Source organism: Anser anser, assembly GCF_964211835.1.
Source record: "Anser anser genome assembly, chromosome: 2".
NCBI lineage: Eukaryota > Metazoa > Chordata > Aves > Anseriformes > Anatidae > Anser > Anser anser.
The window spans coordinates 55,008,147-55,032,898 of record NC_139721.1 but is presented as its reverse complement, the minus strand read 5'-3'; the positions used below and the strand labels follow the sequence as shown (position 1 = coordinate 55,032,898).

The 24,752-nt window shown below is 36.9% G+C and overlaps 1 protein-coding gene across 9 annotated transcripts in view; it reads left to right on the top strand.

The window, feature by feature from the left end:
• The window catches only part of PIEZO2 (piezo type mechanosensitive ion channel component 2), a 320,203-nt gene that overhangs the window by 117,403 nt on the left and 178,048 nt on the right, over nucleotides 1-24,752 (top strand). For 8 of the 9 annotated variants that reach the window (XM_083826665.1, XM_083826663.1, XM_083826662.1 and 5 more), the window contains one exon: nucleotides 979-1,104. In XM_083826665.1, the coding sequence (XP_083682791.1) occupies nucleotides 979-1,104 (126 nt within the window). Of the gene's footprint in view, nucleotides 1-978; nucleotides 1,105-24,752 lie in introns of those variants that run through there. The other variant, XM_083826667.1, reaches the window with a different exon arrangement.

The following is a 24,752-nucleotide window of genomic DNA, read 5'->3' as shown; positions in this document are numbered from 1 at the left end:
CTCTCCACAGCCTTGGTTTTATTTATATCCTTGTGTAAGAATTGCAGCAATTTAGTTTTATAATCTGTAAATTAAAAAAAGTGACTTTCAAATGCATGAAGCAGGTGGTATAAAATCTAGGTATAAAATACTTAAGAAATAGAAATTTTATTGTAAATAGGTCAAGCAGGGTGATAAGTAGTGTCGTCTTTCATCAGCAACAAAACTTCTTGTTAAAGTTGCATATTTTCTGAAATACTAATGGTTTACTTTATCTATTCATCCCTTGCAAATTTGGCTGCCTGTGATAAAGCTGAGTGTTTCCTAGAGGATTTATAAGGCATTTTCTAAGTCTCCATCAAACATTTGCTATTCGCTTTTGGCTATATATATCCAGTAAATCATAGAGGAACTAAGACCAAATGTATCTGGCACAGTATTCTTCAGTGTGCACTGAAAATTCTTTTCAAAAAGCTACTACAGGAAGAGAAAGAGGGCAGTCTGCACAAAGCAAAGCATTCGTTTGAAAGCATGTCTATATTTCTGAGCCAAACTGAGGTTCTTCTGTTGTTATACCTCCTCCAATGTAATTTGTTTTGGAAAGTGTAATTAGGTTAACAGGTTTTTATTTTTCCCAAGATTGGAAGTATCATCCATACTTTGTATCAGGTAACATGGTGATAAGAATAATGATGTTATTTGTTATATAAAATTGCTATCTGGGGACTCAAGAAACTTTTTTTTTTTTTTTAAATCAAAAGTAAAAAGAAATATCAGTAACAGCAATTGCTAGCTTTTGTAATTAAAAGAGTACTCAAAGATACCTTAATTTTAAGCTTTTGGCTATGGCATTGTTTATTAAGAGTCAATCGAGAATAATGAGGCTCTGACTTGCAGAAATATTAATGGTCAGAATATTTTTATTGTTTTTATTATTTTTAAAATTTAAGAGATATTAAGAAATTCACCAACTACATGTATGTATGTTTTGTCTTCCAGGGCATACAGGACGATTATTAAAATCTCTGTGTTTCACCAGTCTATCATTTCTGCTGCTGCACATCATCTTTCAGATTACAATAAACAGTCTTGAAGCTGGAAAAACTATTGAACCTGGTTTTAACTGTGAGTAAAACTTTTTAGCTTTTATTAGTATTTTAAGTGTTCAGATGCTTCAGTGGTTTGAAAGGTGAAGGGTTGATGGGAAGGCACTTACCACTCTCCTCTTATGGGTTTGCAGCTTTCTTCCTCTTTCCCAGCTTGTTGCCTTAAGAATTGCTGTTACTAGGGCAAGAAGTCTAGATGGGTTTAGCAAAACAGAAAAGTGTTAACTCATTTGTTCCCATGCATATGTTTCTCAGTATATTCTCTTTGGGTTTAGCAATGGTTGTTATGTATTTTCATCTTTAGGCTTTCTCAAAATGCCCTCAGAACTGGAGGTGGTACACTGTTATTAATTAATAATTCACTGAACTAAGAAAAAAAAGATATACTAATAAAAACGGCTCTAACCATGTCTTATGCCTCTGTCTGATGGAACTCTGTTAAGCTGATTTTTAATTAAAAATTAAATCTTGACCTCAAGATTTGTTTTTAAACCGTATTTGTCTCTTTCTTGCCTGCGTTATATAGGAAGAAGGATTTTCAGGTTTTATTTATATATAAACAGTACTTACAAATATATTGCATGACATTTTATATCTTACTCTCTCAGGAAATGTTCTTCAATAATTCAGAAGCAAATATTCTTTATTGTGCAGAAGTTAATTAAAATATCTATCCAGTGATTTGGATACGTAACCTCCAGGTAGAAGCTATTTGTACTTGTCTTACAATGATTATGTTTAACATTTAAAACTGTCAACTTGCCCTTGATAAATGTCCATTTAATTTATCACAGAGTATGCTGCTGCCACTTGAATAAACAGTTATAATACAATTAAACACAGGAAACCTTATGTGAAACCTTATGTGATTTAACTTAAAGCAACAAAATCCTAAGGAAACTTGGAGCACACATTATAATTTCACCTTTAACTCAAACCATTTCTCGAAGTAAAAGACATAATTGTGTTTATGAAATATTGGTCTTAAATGTCTTAGGCTTTGTCAGTTCAAGTCAGACCTTCAAAAGTATATTTTCTTTTTTTTTTTTAGAAATGTTTATTATTATTGATTGTGTGAACTGCATGAGTTGATTTCCTATATCTAATATTCTTGTGATTAATAATACAGTATTTGTGCTTAGATTATAGCACTTGTATCATTGTTAGACACTGTTTGTAGGGTAGAGAGTTCATAACCATCCAAGACAGAGAAGAAACCATGTAGCGTTTTCTTCCTCCTGTGGTGGAAATTGGGAGCTACAGTGGAAAACAATTTTTCAAAATTACTTCATTCTGAAGAATACACTCCTGAAGAAAAGAAGGAGAAGACATACCGTTTCTATCTGTAATTAACATCTCTAAATTCAGTATTACTGAAACTTCTATTCTAGCCGCTATTAATAATGATTTCCTTACAAATGGCCTTATAGTATAATGGGTATGGATGTAGTAGTAAACTAAATGTGCCTCAGGCTGCTCTCTGACACTGAGACCAGTTGACATGAATGACCCATATCCTCACTATTAATCTCTCTTTGCCTCCTGGGCACAGAGTGTGTTTAAGTTACCTGTTGGGAACAGTATTTGGCCCATGTGAACTCCCAAACCATGCTTGACATTTTGGGAGAAAAGAAGTGGGCCAAAAAACTTGTTCCAGAGGTTGTTCTAACAGTCTAGCAATACCAAAAAAAAAAAAAAAAAAAAAAATCAGTTGTTGAATTTCAGAGCCAGAGTAAACTGGCACCATTTGGTTCACTGGTATGGCGATAGTTGATCAACTTCAGGTAAAGTTAATGAAGAAGGGAACATGATGCTGGCATTATGGATGCTGGATCTGCAAGGTGCAGAAGAAGTTAAAAAAGTTATAAAGACCATTGAGGATCAAAGAGACAAAAGATACCAAGTCCTTGGTTAGACTAGTTGAAACATAAATTATTGTCATTAAATGGCATCAGAGAATATGTGGTACTGTGAAGGTGAGGAAAAGACAGAATTCCTACTCCAGAAAGTACTTTGGTAGTACTTCTGCTTGTAATTATTTGGTGACACAGCCCTACTGTATTTCCTGTTCCTTGGCTATATGAATAATGCTTTGCAAAATTGACTACAGCAGTGTGCTAAGCTATAGCTGGAGAAATGACAGCACTGTGCCTGTAGCATCTGCACAGTGTTATGATCTCTGCATGGTAGAGTTAGCTGTTAATGTTTATTCAACTCTTTTCACTCAATAAGAAACACAGAAGTGTAGACAAGAAGACTGGAGTTTTCTGTTTCCCTATCCAGACTGGGATCAACTATTAATGAAACAGTTTTTACAGCTGTTTATCTTATTCTTAAGTCCCGTGTGCCTGACTGGAAATATTCTATAGTCTCTTCTGATGCTTATCATTAGGGACTTTTTTCCCCCTTAGTCAAAATACCTTGTCTTGCTCCTTCAATATACTGTAGAAATGGAGAAAACATTTCCATTTCTCTTTTTGGTTACTGTTAAGTACTTGAAGGCTGCTGTCATGTCTGTCACATATACTCCTTTCATTCTCTTCTCTTAATAGAACTTCAGTGCCTCCAAACTTTCTTCATGGGCCATGTTTACTTGTTGGTCTATTTCTGTGTTCTCCAAGTGGTCAACATAGTTCTTTGAAGTTCAGTACCCAATGTAAGGCAGTAATTCAGCTGAGAATTTTTTTAATACGTTCTGAATATAATAATTACCTGTATGTCTACAAGTGACAATACCTGTTTGTGTGTTACTATATGGTACTTTTTTTTTCCAACAGCAGCATTCTCTCCCACTTTGTGATTCACTATAACCTACAAATCCTTTTCTGCAGAGCAGCTAATGTATTTTTTTTTTCCTAAACCCATATTTATATAGGTGAGTACCCCTACATTATAACAGAAATTTGTGCTTGCCCAGTTTCTTCCAGAATGATTTCAAGACTGTTTTGAAATCTGTCTCCCAGTTTGTTCACAGCCCCATGTGAAGGAGCGCCATCTGCAAATACTATTGTGAGGGATTTTTGGATATACTGCAATATTTGATTTTTTCTTTAAATTTAATTTTTGTTTTGATTTTGCTGGAACTGAATTTCTACATGAGTTTGAAACTCATGTAGAGTTAATTTAACTCTACATGAGTTAAATTACACCATACATTGCCCTCATGTAAATGAAGTGAGAGTCGGTAGTGCAAAAGTGGACCAGGACTTTTGGTGCAGTACTTTCTAGACTGAATAAAAGGACAATACAGCGAGGAAGGGGAAAAGGTGTACTAGCAAAAGAAGGAAAAAAAAAAGAAACAAACAAAAAACTTGTAATTATTTTGATGTGTTTAAATGCTCCAAGGATAAAGTACGTGAATTGTCCACATGTTCCTACAGTGTTTGTTCTCTCTGCTACTTTCCTCCTTAAGGGAAATTAAAGCTGATTCTATGACTCCATCATTTTCACATCAGAAATGAATGTATTAATGTTTTTATTTGATTCTGTGTTTTCTTTGAAATTTGTTGCATTGTGTAGTTAATCATCTAATTTCTGCCAGTTTAAGAAATGGATGAGAGAAGGGTATATCTTTGTCTTCAAATTCTGTAGGTCACTTTGGGCATATTTAAATGCCAGCTTCTGAATCAAAAGATCATTTCTGTTTTCAGTTTTTTTCACACTGCTGTATTATGTCTTCTGAAAATGTTTTCATTTTAGTAATAAAAACACTTGAAAAATGTTTAAATTAGAGGTGTGACACAGACTGTCACCTCTTAAACCTTATACAGTTATAGTTTCATTCTGGAAATTAAGGACAATCATTCCTTTAATAATCTTTTACATCTAGAAGCAGATTAATTTGGGCTATCTGCAAGAGCAAAGCAGAAAGTAGTTTTTGACTGATTTTTAAATACTCTGCTCTTATGCTGAAGTTATTCAAAATCAGCTGATAGTGTTTAAAAAAAAGCAAGTCTTACAATGTTTAGCTTCTTCAGATTCTTATTTTTCATCCCTTTCCTGTTTTAGAGGTCATACCTTTCCTTCTCTTTCAGGATGGCTACAAAAATGCCATAGCATTTTCTAAGCTAGATAGATGTATGCTGGTGGGTTGATAGAGGAGTTTAAAAACATTTAGCCAACAGAGGGTTTTTGTTTCTTCACAACTTTGTCAGTATTGCCTAGCATGTGTAAAATCTTGCTTCTAGAACTTGTCACTTGGCTTAATAAAAGGTTTCTGGTTAGCCACAGCTGCGTTGAATGGAACTAACATAGCCAGATAGTTCATTTTTTACATCAGAGTTCATATAGGGAGGGAAAAAGATAAATACAGCAAGCGTCGTGAGCTGCGTTAATCTTCTTAAGCCATCAAGAGCTAGGTAATCAGTCTTGTTACACTGATGATATTTCCATATAACACAGAATTGGATTTTGAGATGTAGTAGTATTCATGCAGTAATACAATTTCATTATTAAATTTGTACTTCTGATGAAATAAAATTCTGATTATTAGATTAAGCAATGCCCTTTGCATATAGAATCTGTGAGACAGGCAATTGCAAATTTGATCACAAGGTAATAAACATAGAGGTAACATAGAGGTAATAAGTTCTTCGGTATGCTTGCTATTGTTCTTTCCTAGGACTAATTTTAAACATGTTTTTGAAATGACATTTCCACCAGCAACAGCAATATTTTCCAAGATGTTCATTTTAAACTTTACTTTCTGTAAGTTAGTGAAAATATTCCTTATTGTACTAGTCCTCTGCAAGTGTATCCTCTTATTGTGTTTAGTAGTCTGTAAAAATATTCCATTTTATTTTTCTCTTAGTTGTAGTGTTATATTCACCCATTTTTTATTTTGTGCTGACTGTACCATCTCCTGGTGTTGAAGTCTACATCCAGATCTATTGAAAAGATTATTCTTTCAGAACAATATTTTATTCCTTAAGAAATACAATTAAGAAATATTATTTTTTCTTTCAGCTGCGCTTTTAATCAGCTATAAAGTGATTAAGTTTGTATTCAATATTTGCTGGAATATCAAAATTGGCAGTTATGGTACTTCTGGATATTTTTCTTGTACCTCAAATAATAGAACTGATGGATCCATAATTAATGCCTGGAAATCTTTCTAAAGATTTCTGTGAAATTCTGCATTTGTTTACTGTGTATACCTTGGATGCTTTATTTACAAAATGGTTATGTGAAGAAAAAAGGGAGAATAGTCTTAAATCATCAAGTTGCCTAGATAGCTTCTCTGTTAGATCATGGGAACTAAATTCAGATACTTCTCTGCCCCCAGTATGCTGTGGTGAATGTCAAACAAATGCATGCCACCATTGTGGAATTATAATAACTTTTTACTTTAGATAAATTTAAAATGATTTCTTGGCTGAAAGACCGTCCTGTGTTTGCATTACTACCAGCATGTCCCTGGGGCTTTGGGTTATATTAGGAAGCAGCAATATCCAGTACAAACAAATTAGGATTCTCCATTTATTGAAAGCTCAGACTCAGGACTGCAGTTGACCTTTCATAGGAATGAGTACCAGGTACTTTTTCCTCTGTATCTAGTGAGATTTCATGTCTTTTATCCTCCTGAGTATCCTTTCAAGGTTGTGTTGGTTTTGAAAAGTACTGTATTGTAAAGACCAACATATTTCTAGGTGGATTTATTAATTCATTGGAAATAAAGACAGTATTTCTACTTATAAAGGGGCAAAGGATTAAGAAATTGCATTCAGAATTTCCTACTTCTATTGCAATGGTGTGTAGCAGATGCATGCAGGACTTTCAAATACCATGACTTACTGGTTGAACACCTGCCTAGAGTCTGAACATACATCTCATGGACTCTGGTCAGCTATTTGGACACATCATTTCATGCAGGGCTGCCTTCAAGTATTTTGAAAATACTGAAAATTTTGAAATATTCCAATAAAGTAATATTCTGATAATGTCCTCGTATCAGCAACTATCCCTGTAAAATTATGAATTTAAAAGCAATGACTGAGTATAAAAGCAACAACCATTTATCCAAATCTCCACTGAGAGACAGAAAATTCTTCAGAGATTAGCACAAGTAATGCAAGCATGCATTGTCTGTAGCGAGTTCATAGCTGATTAAGATGCTTCCAAACCTGCTTTGCATGGCGAGTACTTCTGAAAACTTAAGAAATAACAGAAAGGTGGGAGAATGACATTAAGAATAAAAAAGTATAGTTCCTGTAAATCCCTTGTTGTTTACTGTTTCGTGCATAGGCAATATGCAGTGTCTGAGTCATAAAATGTGTAAAAATGGATCTGTCTGTGGAATCAGGGAGAACTCATGACTAAAAGGATGCCTAGCATCATGCAGTAGATCATGTGGAACACATCCTCTGATAAGCCTCTAAATAATGAAAGATTTTAATGTGAGTTTTTTTGCCTGACAAAAAAATGAATAAAAAGCAACAATAGTTTATTCTCCACATGAAAGTTAATTTTACTTTAATCCAGTACATGCTGAATGTCATCATTGCTTCAACACTTCCAGTGTAACTTTATGCAGCGAGGAAATTTACGACTGAGGAAACAGAAACTTCTGTAATTGCTTCTTAGGCATGTATGATAAGTCTTGCTTAATTTCCTGCTGGGCATTATGCATAACAGTTCAGAAAGTTAGTGTTCATTGTACTTATGGAGTCTTTATTTCTAGACTCACATGCTTCCATGTGAAAATCCAGCAATATTCTAAATATTCTTTTTCAGCATTGACATATAAAACCTTCCACAAAATGTATATAATCATGCTGGAATGAAGTTAGCATACTTGTGTTCCTTCATTTAAGATGCTGTCATTTAAGATTATTAACAAAGAAAAAGAAATCATGTCTTCCAGGTTGCATACAAACTCACCATTTTCCTGACATGGAAATATTCATCATGAACATGACATGAATGGCAAAAAGATGTTGTTTTTGTTTGTTTGTTTGTTTGTTTTCTGTCCAAAACTGACTTCAGGATGCACTCTTAGAGTTTATTATTCTTCTCTTTGTGTTCATGATGCAGTGAAAGAAGGAATTATGCTGTGTGCTTTGAGGGTATTTGTTGCAGCATAGTACATTTTGAAAGCTCAGTACTGTATCTCATAATCTACATCAAATTTCTGTGATAATTTACATTGTGATATATGTCAGTACAACAATATATATATCAGACATTTTCAGAGCAAGATAAAACTAAAAATGCAGTGCAGATTGAAACTTTGGCTAAATTTTGACGAAATGTTTGAACTGAAGCAGAAAGGTGTCTGACATTGAGTGGCAGTGAAAGGAATCACCTCAGAGTCTGTGTTTTGGACAGTCAGATTGACATTGGAGAGAAGAGTTGGGAAGCCACTGGATGCAGAGTATAGCTTGTTTCTGAAGCTGGTGGACTTCCAAAGGTGTTCTGTTGCTACACCAGAGGAAACACCCAGTGGACCTGTTAACACTGTGATGCTGTCTTGGGCAGTTTTGTTTGCCGTGTGTCCCAGCTGTAGCTAGGATGAGTGCACCAAACTGCAGGGATGTAAAAGGGCGACTGTCACTGTCACCTTGTTTTAGGGGCTGCTGACAGAGGGACAGAGGGACAGCTGTTGTCTGTCTCCCTCTGCCTGCTTAAAGGCAGAAGTAGCAAAAAAACAAATGAAGGCCAGCTGTGCAGGAGAAGGCACTTGATAAAACTTGAATAGTAGAGAGGAGAGCAGGATGTGTGTGGAGGACAGTTCTTTTGGTGATTTATGCTCTCGGTAAATTAAGAAACACACATGCAAAAATGAACCTTTTACATTTTTATAAGTAGCTATTCTGTTGTTTGTCTTCTAGTTATATTCTTGACCCTCCTATGAAAATCTTACAAGACATTATGCAATACCAACTGCTTTTATGTCCCAAATTACTAGAAAGTCTGCTTTCCATATTGTGAAAAGTTTTTAAAAGACCAGAAAAGTCAGAAACAGGCTGCTCACACAACCAGTTACAGGGCTGTGTGTCCCTTTACAGGGACAGACCTCACACACCAGCAGCACTGTTTCAGTGTTTTTTCTGGCTCATCTACAGTGTTTTGTTGTAGCAGTATGGGGTATGTAAGGACCAACACTATGGTGCTTTAGCAACCAGCATCTCTGTTCTGGTGCAGAGCACTATGTTGAAAAGTTCCCTTGCTGATAATTCAAATCACTGTAACATAAATATTTAGTAGAGAGTCTTAGGGGAGTTACTGTGCAGAAATAGGAAACTATATATTTGTGTGTTAAACACTGTTTAGAAAAATGCTTTCCACTGAAAATAAATATTTCACTTTAATTCTGAGGATTTATCTTGTGTTAGATTGTTTACATCTTTATGTATTGCTCTTCGTCATGTAATCATTTTGAGTATTCCTAGAAAACCCAATTTGCTAGCGTGATACTGTGAGACTTTGTATGTACCCACTCTCTAAGTCTGAGCCAGTTTTTATCCCTGGGTCCAAGCCCTTGGGCTTGAGCCTGCTATGCCTCTGCATGCTTTGTGTCGGCGGTGTGCTCTGGGTCTCAACTGGGAAGTGAGCAGCAAAAGTGAGTTGAGATGCCAACTGCTAACCAGAGCAGCTCTGCCATGGCTAGGCCCTTAGCTAAAAGGTGAGCCATCCTGCCTGGGGGTGGCAGCCGTCTGAGGTGCAGCCTGGGGACTGCTCAGGACAAAAGGCAGATCTTGACTCCAGGTTAACGTGGAGTGGAAAGGACTGGGTTTACTTAGCTGTTCCATGGAATCTGCGACGTAAGGAAAAATCACCCCGTGAAACAAAGCAAAAGGCGTTGTTCACATAAATGTGGCATGGAGCCATTTGGGGGAAAAAATGTTTTCTTCACAGACTTGGACTTGAAATGCTTTGGTGGGCTCTCCTGTGTCAGTGTGTTAGAACACAGCCCTGAGTCTGGGTAAAATTATGTCTGAACTTTGCACATTTTGAGTCCACTTCTAAATGGAAAAGGCCTTAAAATTCCCTTCAATTTCTGCCATGTATATATATATATGTATGTATGCATGTCTGAATCAATAACCACAGAGGGTGCGAGAAGACCCTGTATGTTACAACTTCTGCGTAAACAACGTGCAGCACATCTGTCACACAGGGCAAAATAAATAAGTAAAATTCCTTTGCACTCACCAAAGAAGGAAAAATACCTTTCAAATCTTTGGAAGGAAGAGAACTCATTAGATGAGTTTAGAAGGGAAGACTTGATTTCAATCTTAAACATTCCTCTTTTGTTTCATTACAAGTCTAGCATTTTCCTGATATCTAGATCTGCAGCACTGCACCATTTCCATCCATATTTACGATTTTTACTGCTGAATTTTATCATACCAAATTCTTTTAGGATTTTGTTTAAAGGAATCAATAAACTGAATTTTAGAGATGTTATAGTCATCATCTAGACTACAACCAGTAAGATTTTCAATGGTGAAAAAAAAATCTCAAAGCTGTAGCAAATGAAAAATATTTCATGACAAAACCATGATTATATTTTTATGTGTCTAGAAAAAAAGAAAGTAGGATACACTATCTTTCAAAGTCCAGTGACCAGAAAATGAACTTGATTTCTAAATATTATCAGTGATACCAGATACCTATTTTAAAACTGAAAGCACTGAATATTTGTAAATGTTCCTGAGGCGCTCCAGCTAGTGTGGGGTGTAGTATCATCAATCTATTACTGTTCTCATTAGAAGAGTAAAAGGTTATTCATAATATAAAAAAAAAAAGAACTTCAGTTCTGAAGGATGTTGGGAGCAATGTAATTTAGAGTACATTAATAAATAGGAAGTCCTACCAGTTATTTCTATGATGTATAGAGTCATGCATTTCAAAAGAAGACAGCCAGTCCCCAGCGTACAGGACATGGAACCGTTAACATGCGTTTTTGGTTCATGAATCACTTCACCTGTAAAGTCATTATGGCCAAGAAACTTCATATAGCCTGACCAAAATATTTTTTTTCAGGGTTTCTTTGGCACACAGATCAAGAATATTGAAATGTAAGAGGATGATTTTTAATGCATCCTTTAAACCAGCAGATTGTGACCTAGCCATGGATTGTGACCCTGCAGTTTCTCGGCAACGCCACAGATGGCTATGTAGCAGGTTCCAAGAAATTCCTGCTTTTCCTAGACCCGACAGGTCTGTCTGCAAATAATGTAATGTTTCTGAGAGAACCCATGTTCTTGCCTGTACCATAGGAACATCAAAGGACTCAAATTATACTGAGAACAGGCTCTATTGTAGCGTCTAGCAACTTACCATCATTCTTAGAAATACAGACCTCAGTCAAGGCACCAAACTGGATTTTAATGGTCCTCAAAATCTTCCACCTGGAGGGTGTGGTGGTCTAGTGTTAATTAAACACAGCTGCAATATAAAACTTGTGGAATTAGAAGACATACTGTTGAAAGCCTTATTTATGTCTGGACTTTTTTTCTGTTTTAATATAAAGGAGATAGTAAATGCTTCTTGTGGCTAACTTTTTTTATATTTGTGCAGATGTCAGCTAAAGACTCTCACAAACTGCAACAGACAATTATTACAAGAGTAAAAAATAATAATAATTGAAGCTGATACTGTTTTGCTGACAACAGTTCCAAGTTCATAACACTGCTATTCAACCAATTCTCATTATTTCATGGCTATCCTTTAGCATATTATTGGCTATCTGATATTTTATTTGCCTACAGATAAATTATAAGACTAGCAGAAACACAAAAGGTCACTGCTGTGGGAAGGGGTCAAGAAATGCTTTTAAACTGCTATTCAATTGTGCTTCTTTCTTTCTGATTATATAAATGTGCATGCACATTTTCATTTTTAGGGACCTTATTCCTTACAGCAGGAGTTTTCTGTGATTATTAAGTTTTTGTACTGAACAGCAACCTGTGCAATTTCAAGAATCAGCCTAATTGAGTTACCCAATTAGCCAACCTTGGTAAGCAAAGGGGTTGGGGGTGGGGTGGGGGAGTGTAAGGATTTCAACACTGTTTTTCACTAATAAAATTGAATTTCATGGAATTGTCCAAAGTTTAAAACACTAGGTACCGGTGAGGTAGGAAGATGCTCTGTGCTTCCAAAAAGGTGCAGAGAGGTGTAAAACAGGCAAGATGTTAAGGGATGCAATACTTTGAGATCTAATAGAAAAAAGGAAGTCAGTAATTTAGTTATCAAAATGGAAGCAATTGTAGTATTGTTATCTGCAGTACATGTATATATGGTCAAACAGTAAATCACTGTTTTCTGCAGAAAGAAGCTATTGAGCAGAAATGATCTGTTGAATGTGCACTTCTCCTTGGAGGGATGCTCAGAAGCCATGAACAGGGAAATGTGCAGGAGGAGAGGGTGCATGAAGGGGGGAGGAGGGAAGTCAGCAATGTACAGGTATATTGTCCACCTGTCTCTGGTTTAGCAGCTCAGGGTCCATACTGAACTTGCTTTTGCGCAGTCCTTTGGGCTGCAATTTATGCATCTCTTGCCCCAACAAGATCTGGGGGAGGGAATTGATGTACAGGAATAATTATTTTTAGTCACAGCAGGGTTCAGATAAAGACTTCAGCTTCCAGTCCCACCTCAAAGTGTCATTAATAATTTTATGCAGTTTGCAAATGAAAACTTTTGGAGATAACCAAGATTAGGTTTGTCTTGTTGACACATAATCTGAGCTATGATTCTGCCCAGGGTAGTAGTTCTACAGCCAAGCAGGACTGGCCATATCTTCTGGTACTGCAATCTCATGGTATCATATTTTTATGAGGAATTTTAACCAAAATAAATTTCAGCTCATGAAATCGCATCACCTTGAGTGCAAATACCACCTGTTCGTTACCATCCTGTTGTCTCAACAGCCTTTCCACAAGTTAGATTGCACTACATCTGTGATACATGAATTTTAAAATTATTTTTGCAACTTCTCATGTTCTGGCTGAAATGTTGTTAAAATTCCCTCACACGTGGTGATAAAGAAAAGCCTGAACAAAGAAGTTCACAAAATACACATCCACATAAAACAAAGCTGGAATGCTGATACAGTTCCACAGACATCTGGAAAAAGTCAAAGATAGGCTTCCACATCTATCCATGTCATTCTGGAATTCTGGATAACAATAAGAAAATGATATCACATTTCCTCTTCATAGCTCTCAGTTGTTCTCAGTTGTTCCTGTCACTTTTTTTTTTTTTTAAAAGCTATAGGAAAGAATGAAAGGATATACAACCACAGCTGCAGGAATTAACAATAGATATTGTATTGAGTTGGTGGGTGATGTATTTAATCAAAAGGTGAAAATTTATATCTGTGTTTTGCTATATAATTTTCTCAGATGAGCAAAAAAAAATTACTTTTTAGATAGTTTCGTGGTGGCAGCTCTTGATTTCAAAGACTTCTCAAAAGTTGGTTGAACTATCCGTTCTGTTATTTTGAAAAAAAATGTTGTCAATGGGAAGTTCAGTCATTTTTAATCCTTTTTACAAGAGTTATATTCTGTTATATAGTAATGCAAAAGTGTTTACACTTTATTAGTGTAGGGATTTATTTAAAGGATATTTAATTTTACGTAGACATCTCATTGACTGATGGACGTTACCTAAAAGTCAAAAAGGAGATCCTGCATTGCTGGTGCTACAGATAAGCCATTGCACGCTCTGCAGTGATCTACCATCTACCAGCTGATGCTGGGCTGAGTGAGAAAGAACTGCATACAGTTGGTAGCCCACTGTTTCCAATATGCACTGGATTTATTTTTTGCTTTCTAAAGCTTTGATAGATATAGTAGCAGTTCTCTTTCACATTAGCAGATTGAAAGTACATTGTTAGGCTGTGTCATGGACACACAATGTAAGGCTCAGCTGGGTATCTACCCAGGTTGTGCAAGAAGTGTTTAGCAAAAGCAGTCACCAAACTGTTTTTTGTTCTCTATTCAAGAAGAGAAAATATGTAGCTCTGAAAATTAATATGTTAGATGTCAGACTGCCCTTATGCTAGGTATCCTTAGATTTGCTAATAGGGTATTGATATTGTAGAAAAAAAGAAAAGAAAAGAAAAGAAAAGAAAAGAAAAGAAAAGAAAAGAAAAGAAAAGAAAAGAAAAGAAAAGAAAAGAAAAGAAAAGAAAAGAAAAGAAAAGAAAAGAAAAGAAAAGAAAAGAAAAGAAAAGAAAAGAAAAGAAAAGAAAAGAAAAGAAAAGAAAAGAAAAGAAAAAAAACAACACATGGGTTATGGAAAATGGGAAAATATTTCTCAGTTGCTCTGCTTCCCTTCATTCACTGCCTTTGACATGTCACACAGTGACTGCATTCATCTTTGCTAAGCCAGCTCAGGCCAATCTATGAAACCTTGAGCTAAACAGTCACTGTCATGTTCTCTTCTCTGAGTTAGGACCACTGCCAAGGTGATCCAATGTTTAAAGAGTGTGTTTTTTTGTTTGTTTATGTTGCTGTTACTGTTTGTGGTACAAATAGTTACTTTCACCCTGGAGTTGTACCTTTTTTTGGATGTATTTAATTCTGAGGTAGTATGCTCTGTATTTGGGTCAGTGCTCATAAAGTTTGACATCTGTAATTTTATAAATCTCTATTAATATTAATACTTCTGTCCACCCAACCACCTAACTGCCCAGCATATGGGATGCAGAATACACTGCAAAGCAAGCTGTTATAAATCTCAGAAAGGTTTATGAGTTGCAAAATTTGAGTTTGGAGAGGGTCATGTAGACTTCTGCAATTTTAAAATGCTGATGCTAAATCCGTTCAGATGTAAATCAAACCCATCAGGAGCTCTGCTCTTTAGACACTTTATCCTAAGATGTTTTTGTTCATCACTTCTTCCTCAGTTGGAGGTTGTATATGAAAGTTTTTAAAATGAAATAAATAATATATTCCTATGAAGATGATTAGTATATTTTGGAACTCAGAAGTGGTAGAGAAGTTGGGTAATATTTCAGCATAAATAACAATGTTAGTAGACTTTTTTGTTTTGAAATTCTTAGTCCAGGATGTGGATAGTTAGGTCATAATCTCCCTGGATATTTCCCAGTGTTTGGCTAGGCTGTGAATGATGATCTCTATTACTGGAAATACTGTGTTTTGTGCAGAGTAGAGTCAAATAATGGGGACTTTGACATGAACAGGTTTCATATATGTTTTCATACATTGACTTATGTTTCATGTGTTCACATGTTCACATCAGTTTCACCTGCATGCTCCTTTTAATTGGTGTGACATCTCACTTGATGCTCCTGTTCAAAGTTTCATTAAATCTGTTGCACGCTAAAGATGTCTTATATTAGAAGTGTTCACGTGGCTCCATCTGTGCCCTGTGCTATTTTGGGAGAGCTCTGTGACTGGTCTCTCTCTGCTGTTGCTCTGTCTTGGGAATTGGACGCTGCTTTCCTGTTTAAACATTGGCATTCAGTCAAGATAATCTGATTTGTAGTTCTTGTTCTTGGAGTTTGTGACTATTCAACTTGCTTGCTACCAACTCTTTACTGGTATCTTCGGAAACTGTATGGAATTTCTCATTGCTCCATCCTCTGTGGAAAGGAAAAGATGAGGATGGAATATCTCATCAAAAACATTTTGAAGCCTTTACCAGAAATATCTCATCAAAACAATTTTTAGGCCCTTACTAGAAGATTTGAACAGGATGGTAACAAAGATGGTGTTCAGCATATATCAAAAGCAAAGGTCTAAGATTCTCTTACACAAATATCATAAACAAGGACTGGGATCAGGCATGGTCTTATGTCATTACCCCAGGACATAATAAATTAGACTGGATTTTGTAAGAGGTCATTTTCATGGCTGTGCAGATACCTCAGGTGACTGAAGAAGAACATGTTTAATTTAAGATTGGTGTGCTTTCACTGTGGAGAGTTAATACTCCTTGGTGCTTAAGACTGACCAGTTGCTGGGAGATAAAGAAGATTTTTAAGCACCCATGCACTGATAACTCTTTCATCTTGTGGTCAGCCAGTGATTCAACCTTTAGCACACTTTGCCTGGCAGCCTTTGGGAGGAAACTTTTCTGTATGTGAGTATTTATGCTTTAGCATAGCAAAAATATGCTAATTATGAGCCAGTAGCCCACTTTCTAATCTGTTTTATTTATTTATTTTACCCTGCTTATTTTGGTGCCTAAATGAGGAACAGTAATAGTCAGAGCTATCTCAGGTCTCTTCATGTGGACCTCCCCTTCAGTCTTTCGCATTCTGTTTCTTGCTGAATGTTTCTTCCAAGTAGAAAATATACTATGTCATCAGTGGACAAAAAAAAAAAAAGACTGATTTTTTTATATATCATATTAAGTCTTTTGCAGGGAAAAAATAAGCTCTAAGGTGCCAATAAGGTAAACATGTAAAGTGCTGAATAATCTTTACAGAATGTGCATCTATCAGCAGAGGTTGTCTGCTGTAGATCTGATAGGCTGTGGGCAGAGATGCTGCTTGTTCCTAAACAAACTAGTTCTTTCTAGTTATGCAGGGCATCCAGTGAGACCCTTGTATTGAAGAGCATCACAGGGAGATCTCACTGTCTTTCCTTTCTGGCTACTTTCTTCACAGTTCACCTGCTGATGGCTGTCAGTGTGCCAGGAACCACAATTAGCCCCATGAGATGCCTCTCACCATGCATCAGACACGGTAGTGGTTTCTCCAGGGTCAGTTTCTGATCCCTCAGTCAGGTGACTAATTGGCTTTTGTCAGCTTATTTGGCTTTTATCAGGTACAAATCTTGCTATGAGAGTGTTTTGTCGTTCGTGTTCTTTAACCGTAGGGCAGTGTAGTGACGGGCGTACCAGGATGGACAGTGTACAGCGGGGTCCAATTGTTCAGCAGCCTGAATATGCAGAAACCAGGCTGTGGCTTCTTTTTTTATCTGTAAAATCAGTTCCTTTTGTATTACATTATAGCATTATTACTTCTTGTCATCTAATGTGATTTTCTTGATGGGCTAATTGCTTTATCCATATGCCAAGCATAAGTCAACCTCCACTGAAGTGCCATTCAGTAGATGCATCAATGTTCAGTTAGTGCAACATATCTTTACTTGCTATATTTGGATTTCTTCTGCACTGCATTTCCTCTTGCAGTACCACATGTATCCTGCGTAGACCTCCCTGGTCCTTTGGCTACAGACATCTGTCTTGTTACAATAATTGGACGCTTTGTTTTTCCCTCGTGCTGACCTCTGCTTTTGCTTACATTTCTAAATACGTTTCCTGGTTCCTGCTTCCTGAGATCACAGGAGGCCTCTCAACACTAGCCTTTCTTGCAGAAGTCCAAGTGCTGTTGCTAACCCATTTGTCACGTAAGCATTTGACCTAGTGTTCATGTGGCCACTCTCTGTTGTCACTGAGAGAATCTCTTGAAACTGTAAATAGCCATTTCAGTAGTAATTTGAGCCTCATAATCCTGATATCACTGCTTTGGCAAATACACTTTTTAAGGAATGCATACCAACAGCTCTCTCCAAAAGATGTCAGGACAACATTTCCAACAGCCAGGAGTTCTGCTACATTTTAGGCACATGCAGAGGTTCCGTGTTTCAAGGTCCAAGGCACTTGGGAATTGTAAAGTTGTTGTGAAACAACTTCTCTTCTTCAGTGTCTTCCAATACTAAAGGTGAAAATAGGATGGAGACAGGGAGAGATGTGATATATGCTAAATCAAGAAGTTGCTGCTTGTTATTTTTCTTTCTTTATGCAAGTGTTGCATGAAAGCAGAGGAGATCTTCCAGGACATAGCCGTCATCCAACATTTGATTTTTCTGTCAGGCCAATTTTGAAGAGAAAAGAACAAGGGAGAATATTTGAGAAATGTAGGGATTCTTAGGGCCTGACAGAAAAGGAGGCAGACAGTCCCTCTGTGACCTAAGAGCTGGCTGAGGAGAAACTTCCAGCTGAGGAAAAAGAAGCTGCAGAAACATGTTCCTGAACATATGATTCATTACTGAGTCCCAGCTCAACGTAAACTTGAGTCTTCTTTTCTCTTAGCTTTTCCTAATATGTTGTATCTAAACAATTCCTTCAGCTTTTGTGTCCTGTCTGGATTGCAGATGAGTGCAGATTTTTTAAGGCAAGCGCTGTCTCTGCACTTCTGTGTTTTTACAGCCCCCAGCCCAGCTGGTTCCCACTGTTGTCTGGCCCTTAGATTGTTGCCTGATGCCAGCAAATCCATAGGGAAAGATATCTTCCTTGAATTAAGAAAAGTGAGTTTCGAGAATTGTGTTCCTGGCACAGGAATGCATAAAATGCAAGATATCTTAAGACAAGTCATTTAGATGCCTGGTGAACTTGTGCATAAATCAAAATGCAAAATTTGTTTCTTGGTTTCCCTTTGACATGTGTGTTGGAAATATATAATATGGCCCTTAATTTTCCTTATTATACATTTAATTCTTCTCTGTTTCCTGTAAAATTCAGTATTTGTGTCAGATTGCTTTCTGACATGCTTTAATGCTTGCTTTTCAGCATACAAAGTAATAGAAAGTTATGATCACCTTTCAAAGTTAAGAACTCATTCAGACTGTAGTCCCACACCACCCACATCACTCCATGAAAACTGCTGAAGAACAGCTGCACAGTAGGGAGAAATCCCTGAATTATTTAACAGGTTTTCTAAAAATCTTCTGTGTCAGTCCTTCTCACTGCTTACAGTTGTTAGGAGTTAGGGCTCTCTAGCATCTTTCAGGGTCATTACTTCGTGTATGAAAACCTGTCAGTCAAAAGTTGCTCATTTTTGCCCATGTTTTTATCTCTCTTCAGATAAGTTTGGAATACTAGGTGTTATTTTTGGCATAGCATGGATATTTATTTGTTCACCGTTTTGTGGAAAAGAAGCCATTAGTTATTCCTGTTAGAGGTTTGGCCCCCCGAGCTAAATCGCTTAAGCTGGATTGTTGTAGTTGTTCTCATTTTGCAGTTCACACCCTCACTCTTTAACTTTTTGGGAACGCGGGCCAGCTGCTGCACCTGTACAAATCCCGCTGTGTGCTCTGCTCTCAGGATTGGTGCCATAATGCAGGGAAGCCATATTCAGCAGGGTCACATTAGCATTAGGAGTTAAGGTATGATTTGTCCCACCGGTTTTGGCATGACTCATATTCAGTAGATAATTAGAACCTCATGCCAAACTTTCACTGCGCACATTCTAAAATGAAGCAGTAATTTGTTTTATATATATATTACCTATAATTACTTACTAGGATTGACAAATGTATTACTAATTCAACAATTACTTTGTTATGAGGCACTAATAGGAAAAAAACCTACTTGAAGTCTAAAATCTCTCTCCTGAATTAATGTTTAATTTTGACTTCAGCAGATATTTGCTTAAAGCTAGAAATTGCTCTAAAATCTCAAGTAACGTGTAACTAATACCATATGAGAAAATAAGTGGGATTAATAATGAATAACCTGCAGGGCTTCTTTTTTATTTTATTCTTTTTTTGTCCATATGTAGTTTTGAAGTTTTTTTTTTTTTTTCTCTTCAACCAGATTGGCCAGCCTTTAAGTCTTGAGACAGAAGCAATTCTTGAGCACTTTGAGTACAGCTTCAGCAGCTGTACTGCATACTGGGTAGCAGGACTGGTGTAGTGCAGGGACTGTGACCCAGTCAGCATCCTTGACCTTGGAAGGCGATGGAGAACACGGATATAGAAAATAGACACCATCTCCTACCTGCACTTCCAAACTTAACAGAGTGGTGGTTTTTGTGTGGAAATCACTTGGCATTTGTGGATTGTTCTCAGGGTTTCCCTGTGTTTTTCCTCTGAAAGGTTGGCCTTATTTGCCTCAAGGCTTTTGGCTCTTCAGAGTTCTTGGCATGAAGAACACTTCAAGCTAGGGATATGAAAACTCCAAATTTTCCCTTCTGCTTTAGGGGTGAAATACTAGCGTTGTGCTGAGCAGCACTGGTGGGGAAGGAGGAGAAGTACAATTTGTTTGTTACGGGTTGAAGAGGTGGCAACTAACATTTCATCATTTTTCTTTAACTGGCAAATAATAGGAGCAGTAAATGCTTCCCTCTGTTTTATTAGCAGTGTGATTCACTTAAATTCTAGAAGATACGACGTGATTTCACTACATTTTTTTAGAACAGGTATCCCTGGGAGAAAAAAAAAAAAAAAAGAGACTGACTGTTCAGATGAGAAAGTTCCCATTAAGATGTCCAAAGTTAGGCAGTGATGTTTTCTGCTTTTTGGTGCCTTTTCTGGTGTACACAGTGGATAGTAAAACTGACATTCAAAAAAAATGTACTGGCAGACAGGAAGTCTTTCACTGAGCCTTTCAGATATCTGCCAAGTACTAATTGCTTCTAGTCTAGTTTACAATGGGAAAACACTTTTTTATTGTATTCCTCTATTGTCCATTTCAATTTTTTTATTTTTATTTTTTTACTATTACTTTTTTTAATATTACTTTATTTTCTCACTATTACTTTATTTTTTTTACTGTTATTTTTTACTATTTTTTAATTACTATTAAATTGATGTTTTTTGTTTTATTGCTGTTGTTTTTTAATCTATGCAGATTTGGGGATGTTGGTCCAAGTCAGAGGACAGATTCCTGAAGCCCCTGTAGGGATCACACGTTCCAGATCTACTTTACTCTATTTAGTTCTTCTGCTTTTGATTTTCTAAGTGCTTGGCCTGGTGATACTATTTTCTGTTCTGTCAATGAGGATACACAAGTTAACCATATCTGTGGGAGTTGTTTTCATGTTTGATTTACACTGTAACAGTGGACAAAGCTTAGACAGTTTATATAAAAACTGATGCTCAGATACATCATGGGATGACTGTAACCAGCTCGAGCCTGTGCTGAAGTACTGTAAATCTTATCAGTCTGCACTGCATGCAAACAAGGTATGTTTTTTTTAGATTAGCATATCTCTAGTAAACCTTTAAATAAGAGTCATGGAGACTTGCCTTATTAAATACACACAAACAAAAACTAGGGAGATTAATAACAGAAAGCTACAGTCAATATTTTTATTTATGAGCTCTGGCATTTTGGACTACACTTCACTGATGTCTTTGATTTTGTGGTGGGGCTGGGTCATGTACCTGCTGGGGGGAGTGTGGGCAGCGGCGAGCAGCCTCCGTAAATCACTTGTCCTCCTGGTGGGCCTCTGTGTAGAGGGGAATGCAAACTGCCTGCAGTCTGGAACACTTTGTCAGCAAACCTCCACTGATCAGCCAGTGGAGGCATACATATAAATGTGACTAGCATTACAGCTTGGTTTTCTCCGAGGAAGAGCAAGGGGTGAGATCCTGACTGTGATTCAGTATCTGATTTGCAGCCTGATTTTGGAGGGCAAATGCTGTAGCAGAAGCACCTGTAAGCACAAACAATTGCAGCATCCTGTTGAAGTGGATGCCTCTTGCATCTCTCTGTGCTTACAGGAGCCCTCTGCTACCACAGCAGGGTCAGTGAGGTGTCATTTTGTCCTTCTGTCACATGCAGATATAGTCGTGATGTCAAATGTGTAAAAACTTCAGGAAATCTACTGTAGAAAAATATCATTTTTAAAGCTGGATGAAGTAAGAGCCCCAGTGAAGTTATATTACTTTACATCCACTGACTTTAAAAAAGGAATGTATCAAAATGTTGATATGAAATAGAAACGTAGAATAGTGAGATGCAAAGATTGTTTTATTATTTCTGCAACTAAATCTCCTTTCCAGGATAGTTGTTAGAAGGAGTGATATACAGGTTTTAGAGTAAGAGTTGATTTTTTTCTCATACAAATTGTTTTTAAATAAGTCACTCCAGATAAAATAAGATTAAATTAATTTTAGATTAATTAAAGAGTACAGAATATGGCATTTACATATCTTTCCAGTATAAATCAACATCTTTATGTATGACTTCTTTGCTCAAAATTTTATTCATTTATCCATTTTAGCCTGTTTCCTACTGAATGTATTTTTCTCTCCTCCACCTCTTTGCTTCTTTTTCTGCCTATAGTGAGTACAGTGTCCCCAGCTGCTGTGAATAGTTCCCACTTGCAACTACATAAAATATATTTGATGTGTTCCAGCTGGCAAAGGTGAGAAATTCTGACAGGTGTTATGCCTTGCAGAAAATGTTGCCGAGATGCTCCAATTTATATATTCAAGTATAGTTTTTTTTTTTTTAAACTGATACAGAGAAACATTTGGGATGAGATAAATGGTTTCAGAAATTGGGCCAATAACCTTTGTACAAGTCATAGATCTTGAACTGTAGCATTTTTGGTGTGTCTTACTTTGAGCACAACAAGAATGTTCCCAATACTTTTTTAATACACCCATGGAGATGTTTTGTAAACCCCTTCTTCTCTAACAGAATTGAATGCACCTGTGCTCCATCACCTGAAGCACTGATCCCACTGTGGGAGCTTTCAGTTCTTCAGATCTGCTTGAACAAGGAAAACGAGCCAATTGGCACTAGTTTTGAAGCATTGCTGTTGTTGGCCATACATCTTTGAGAGGAAACAAACAGGACAAAATGCTGTTTGTCCCTTTTCTATTAGACCTGATATAAGGTCACTTCTAAAGGTAATAAAGCAGCATATAAATAAATAAAATACCTGATTTAAAAATGCATTTAACAGTCAAAAGTCTAAATTGCACATGATTTCTGTAACATGAAAGTTCCTGCTGAGTAGGAAATTATTACTGTTCATCCTTCTCATTAGTATTTACTAAAAAAGTATGACTACCTTAATGCCCTAGTGAAGCACTTAATTAAAAAACATTCCCGTGAGGACTAATTAACCACATTTAAGTAAGTGTGAGAGTACTCTTGTCATCTATTAACTTATGAGAATGGCATACATTTCAGTGCTTTTACTGATGTTATGTGGAAAGGCTTAGATCTAGGCAAAGTAGAGAGAAATTGCTCCTAATTAAGCGTGTGACTCTAGAAAGATCAAACTATTTGTAAACTATTTGAAGCATGCAAGACAGAAAACACAGACTACTTTTAAAAATTGAAATGATTAGGCAACACGGTGATTTCTTTAATTTGTGGATAGTACACATGCTATTTGTGGCATCCTAATGAAAACTAATTAAACGTTGGGAAATGATCAGCTAATACACAGGATGCGATCCTGCATTCTGTTATAGACCAAACTGAACGCAATCACATAGCATTGCTTCTCAGTGAAATCTGTCTAGGCATGTCCAGTTGCTTGACCTTGGTTATTTTACAGGGCATGAGCAGAGAAGAGATGAGCGATGGTTACCTGTGACTGGGGCAGTGGAACAAGTTGTAGGGGGCACAACACATGATACTGGTTTCTCCTGGCTTCACAGGGGCTTCTCAAGTTTGTGTGCTTGTGAGCTGGGAGGAAGAGGTGGGAGCCAGTGTGGGGTCTCTCTTCTGTTGTTGCATCTCCCTCCTGCCCTTTTGGGGCCACAGTGCTGCCCACGCTCCTCCTTGCCAGCCCCTTGTCCCTGTGAGCTCTTTGCTAAGGGAGCAGGAACAGTGCTTTAGAAACCTCGGTGTCTAGTAGCGAGGGATTGGGCTGAGTCTGTGACTAGCACCCCATCACTTCCTGTTTTTTTCTTAAGTATTTTGCCTGTTCTGTTTTTCCCTAGCAGCTTAGTAGCTACGCAATCAGCTGTCTGTTGACTGAGAGGAATGGGAGCTGCAAGGCCAGGAGAGCTTTGTCCTTTCTGTTCTCACAGACTAGAGCTTTGAGTACATTTGAGTGAAATCACAGAATCAGTCTCTGAAAAGATGAAAATAAAAACAAAAGAAACTCTTTGTTCAGTGTATATGTGTTTTTATACTTATTAACTGAACTAGATAAGGCAACTTTATATTTGTCTGAGAGGAGAAATAACATGTGTTGATAGTATTTTGTGTGCCTGCTTCACACTAGTGCACAGAGAAACTCTTCCTTCAGGATCCAGCTATGTCTTATGAAGAAATCTTTGGGACTGGGTCAGATTTCACACCCCAAAGATCTTGCTGCCTTGTGCAGCCACTGTGCTCTTCACTCAGTGACGTTCAAATAGTGAGAGAGTTAGAAGGTGCTGTTTTCTTTTTCCGCAGAAGATGGTGTTCTGAGGATGTACACATCTCAAACCAGTTTTCTAAAGCTCGATTCTAGATATCATCCTTCCCATGTCACTTCATCTCTTTGTACCTCCTGTCATTATAGCCACTGAAACTTTTTTTTTTTGTACGAATAATTTGAATATGGGCAAGTTGTCAGGCCTACCAACGACGTGCTGCCTTTGTCACACTGTGCAAGTGTTTTCTTGATCTGCAGGGAAAGTAACATGCATGAAATGGTTCTTTATTATCTTCAGAAAAAAATATATTTTAAAAAAAAAGCAATTTCAGAGAAAAGGCACGCATTACAATATGTTCGTGGAGTCAAAGATACTACCACTGGAATGCTGTTTTTCAGTCATCTTAATGTTCCTCTTGTTCCTGTGCAAGATTTCCTGGTTTCTGATCCTTATTTCTCATGTCCATAATTTCTTGAGTATGGATGTGCTGTTGAAGACATACTTTTTATATTTGCTCCCCCTTTCCTTATACTTAAACTGCAGAGTTCAGCAAGAAAATTGTCAATTCCTCCTTCTTCTGATGAGACAAAAAGAGAAAAAGAGACAATGAAAAGCAAATTCCTTGTGCTGGCAC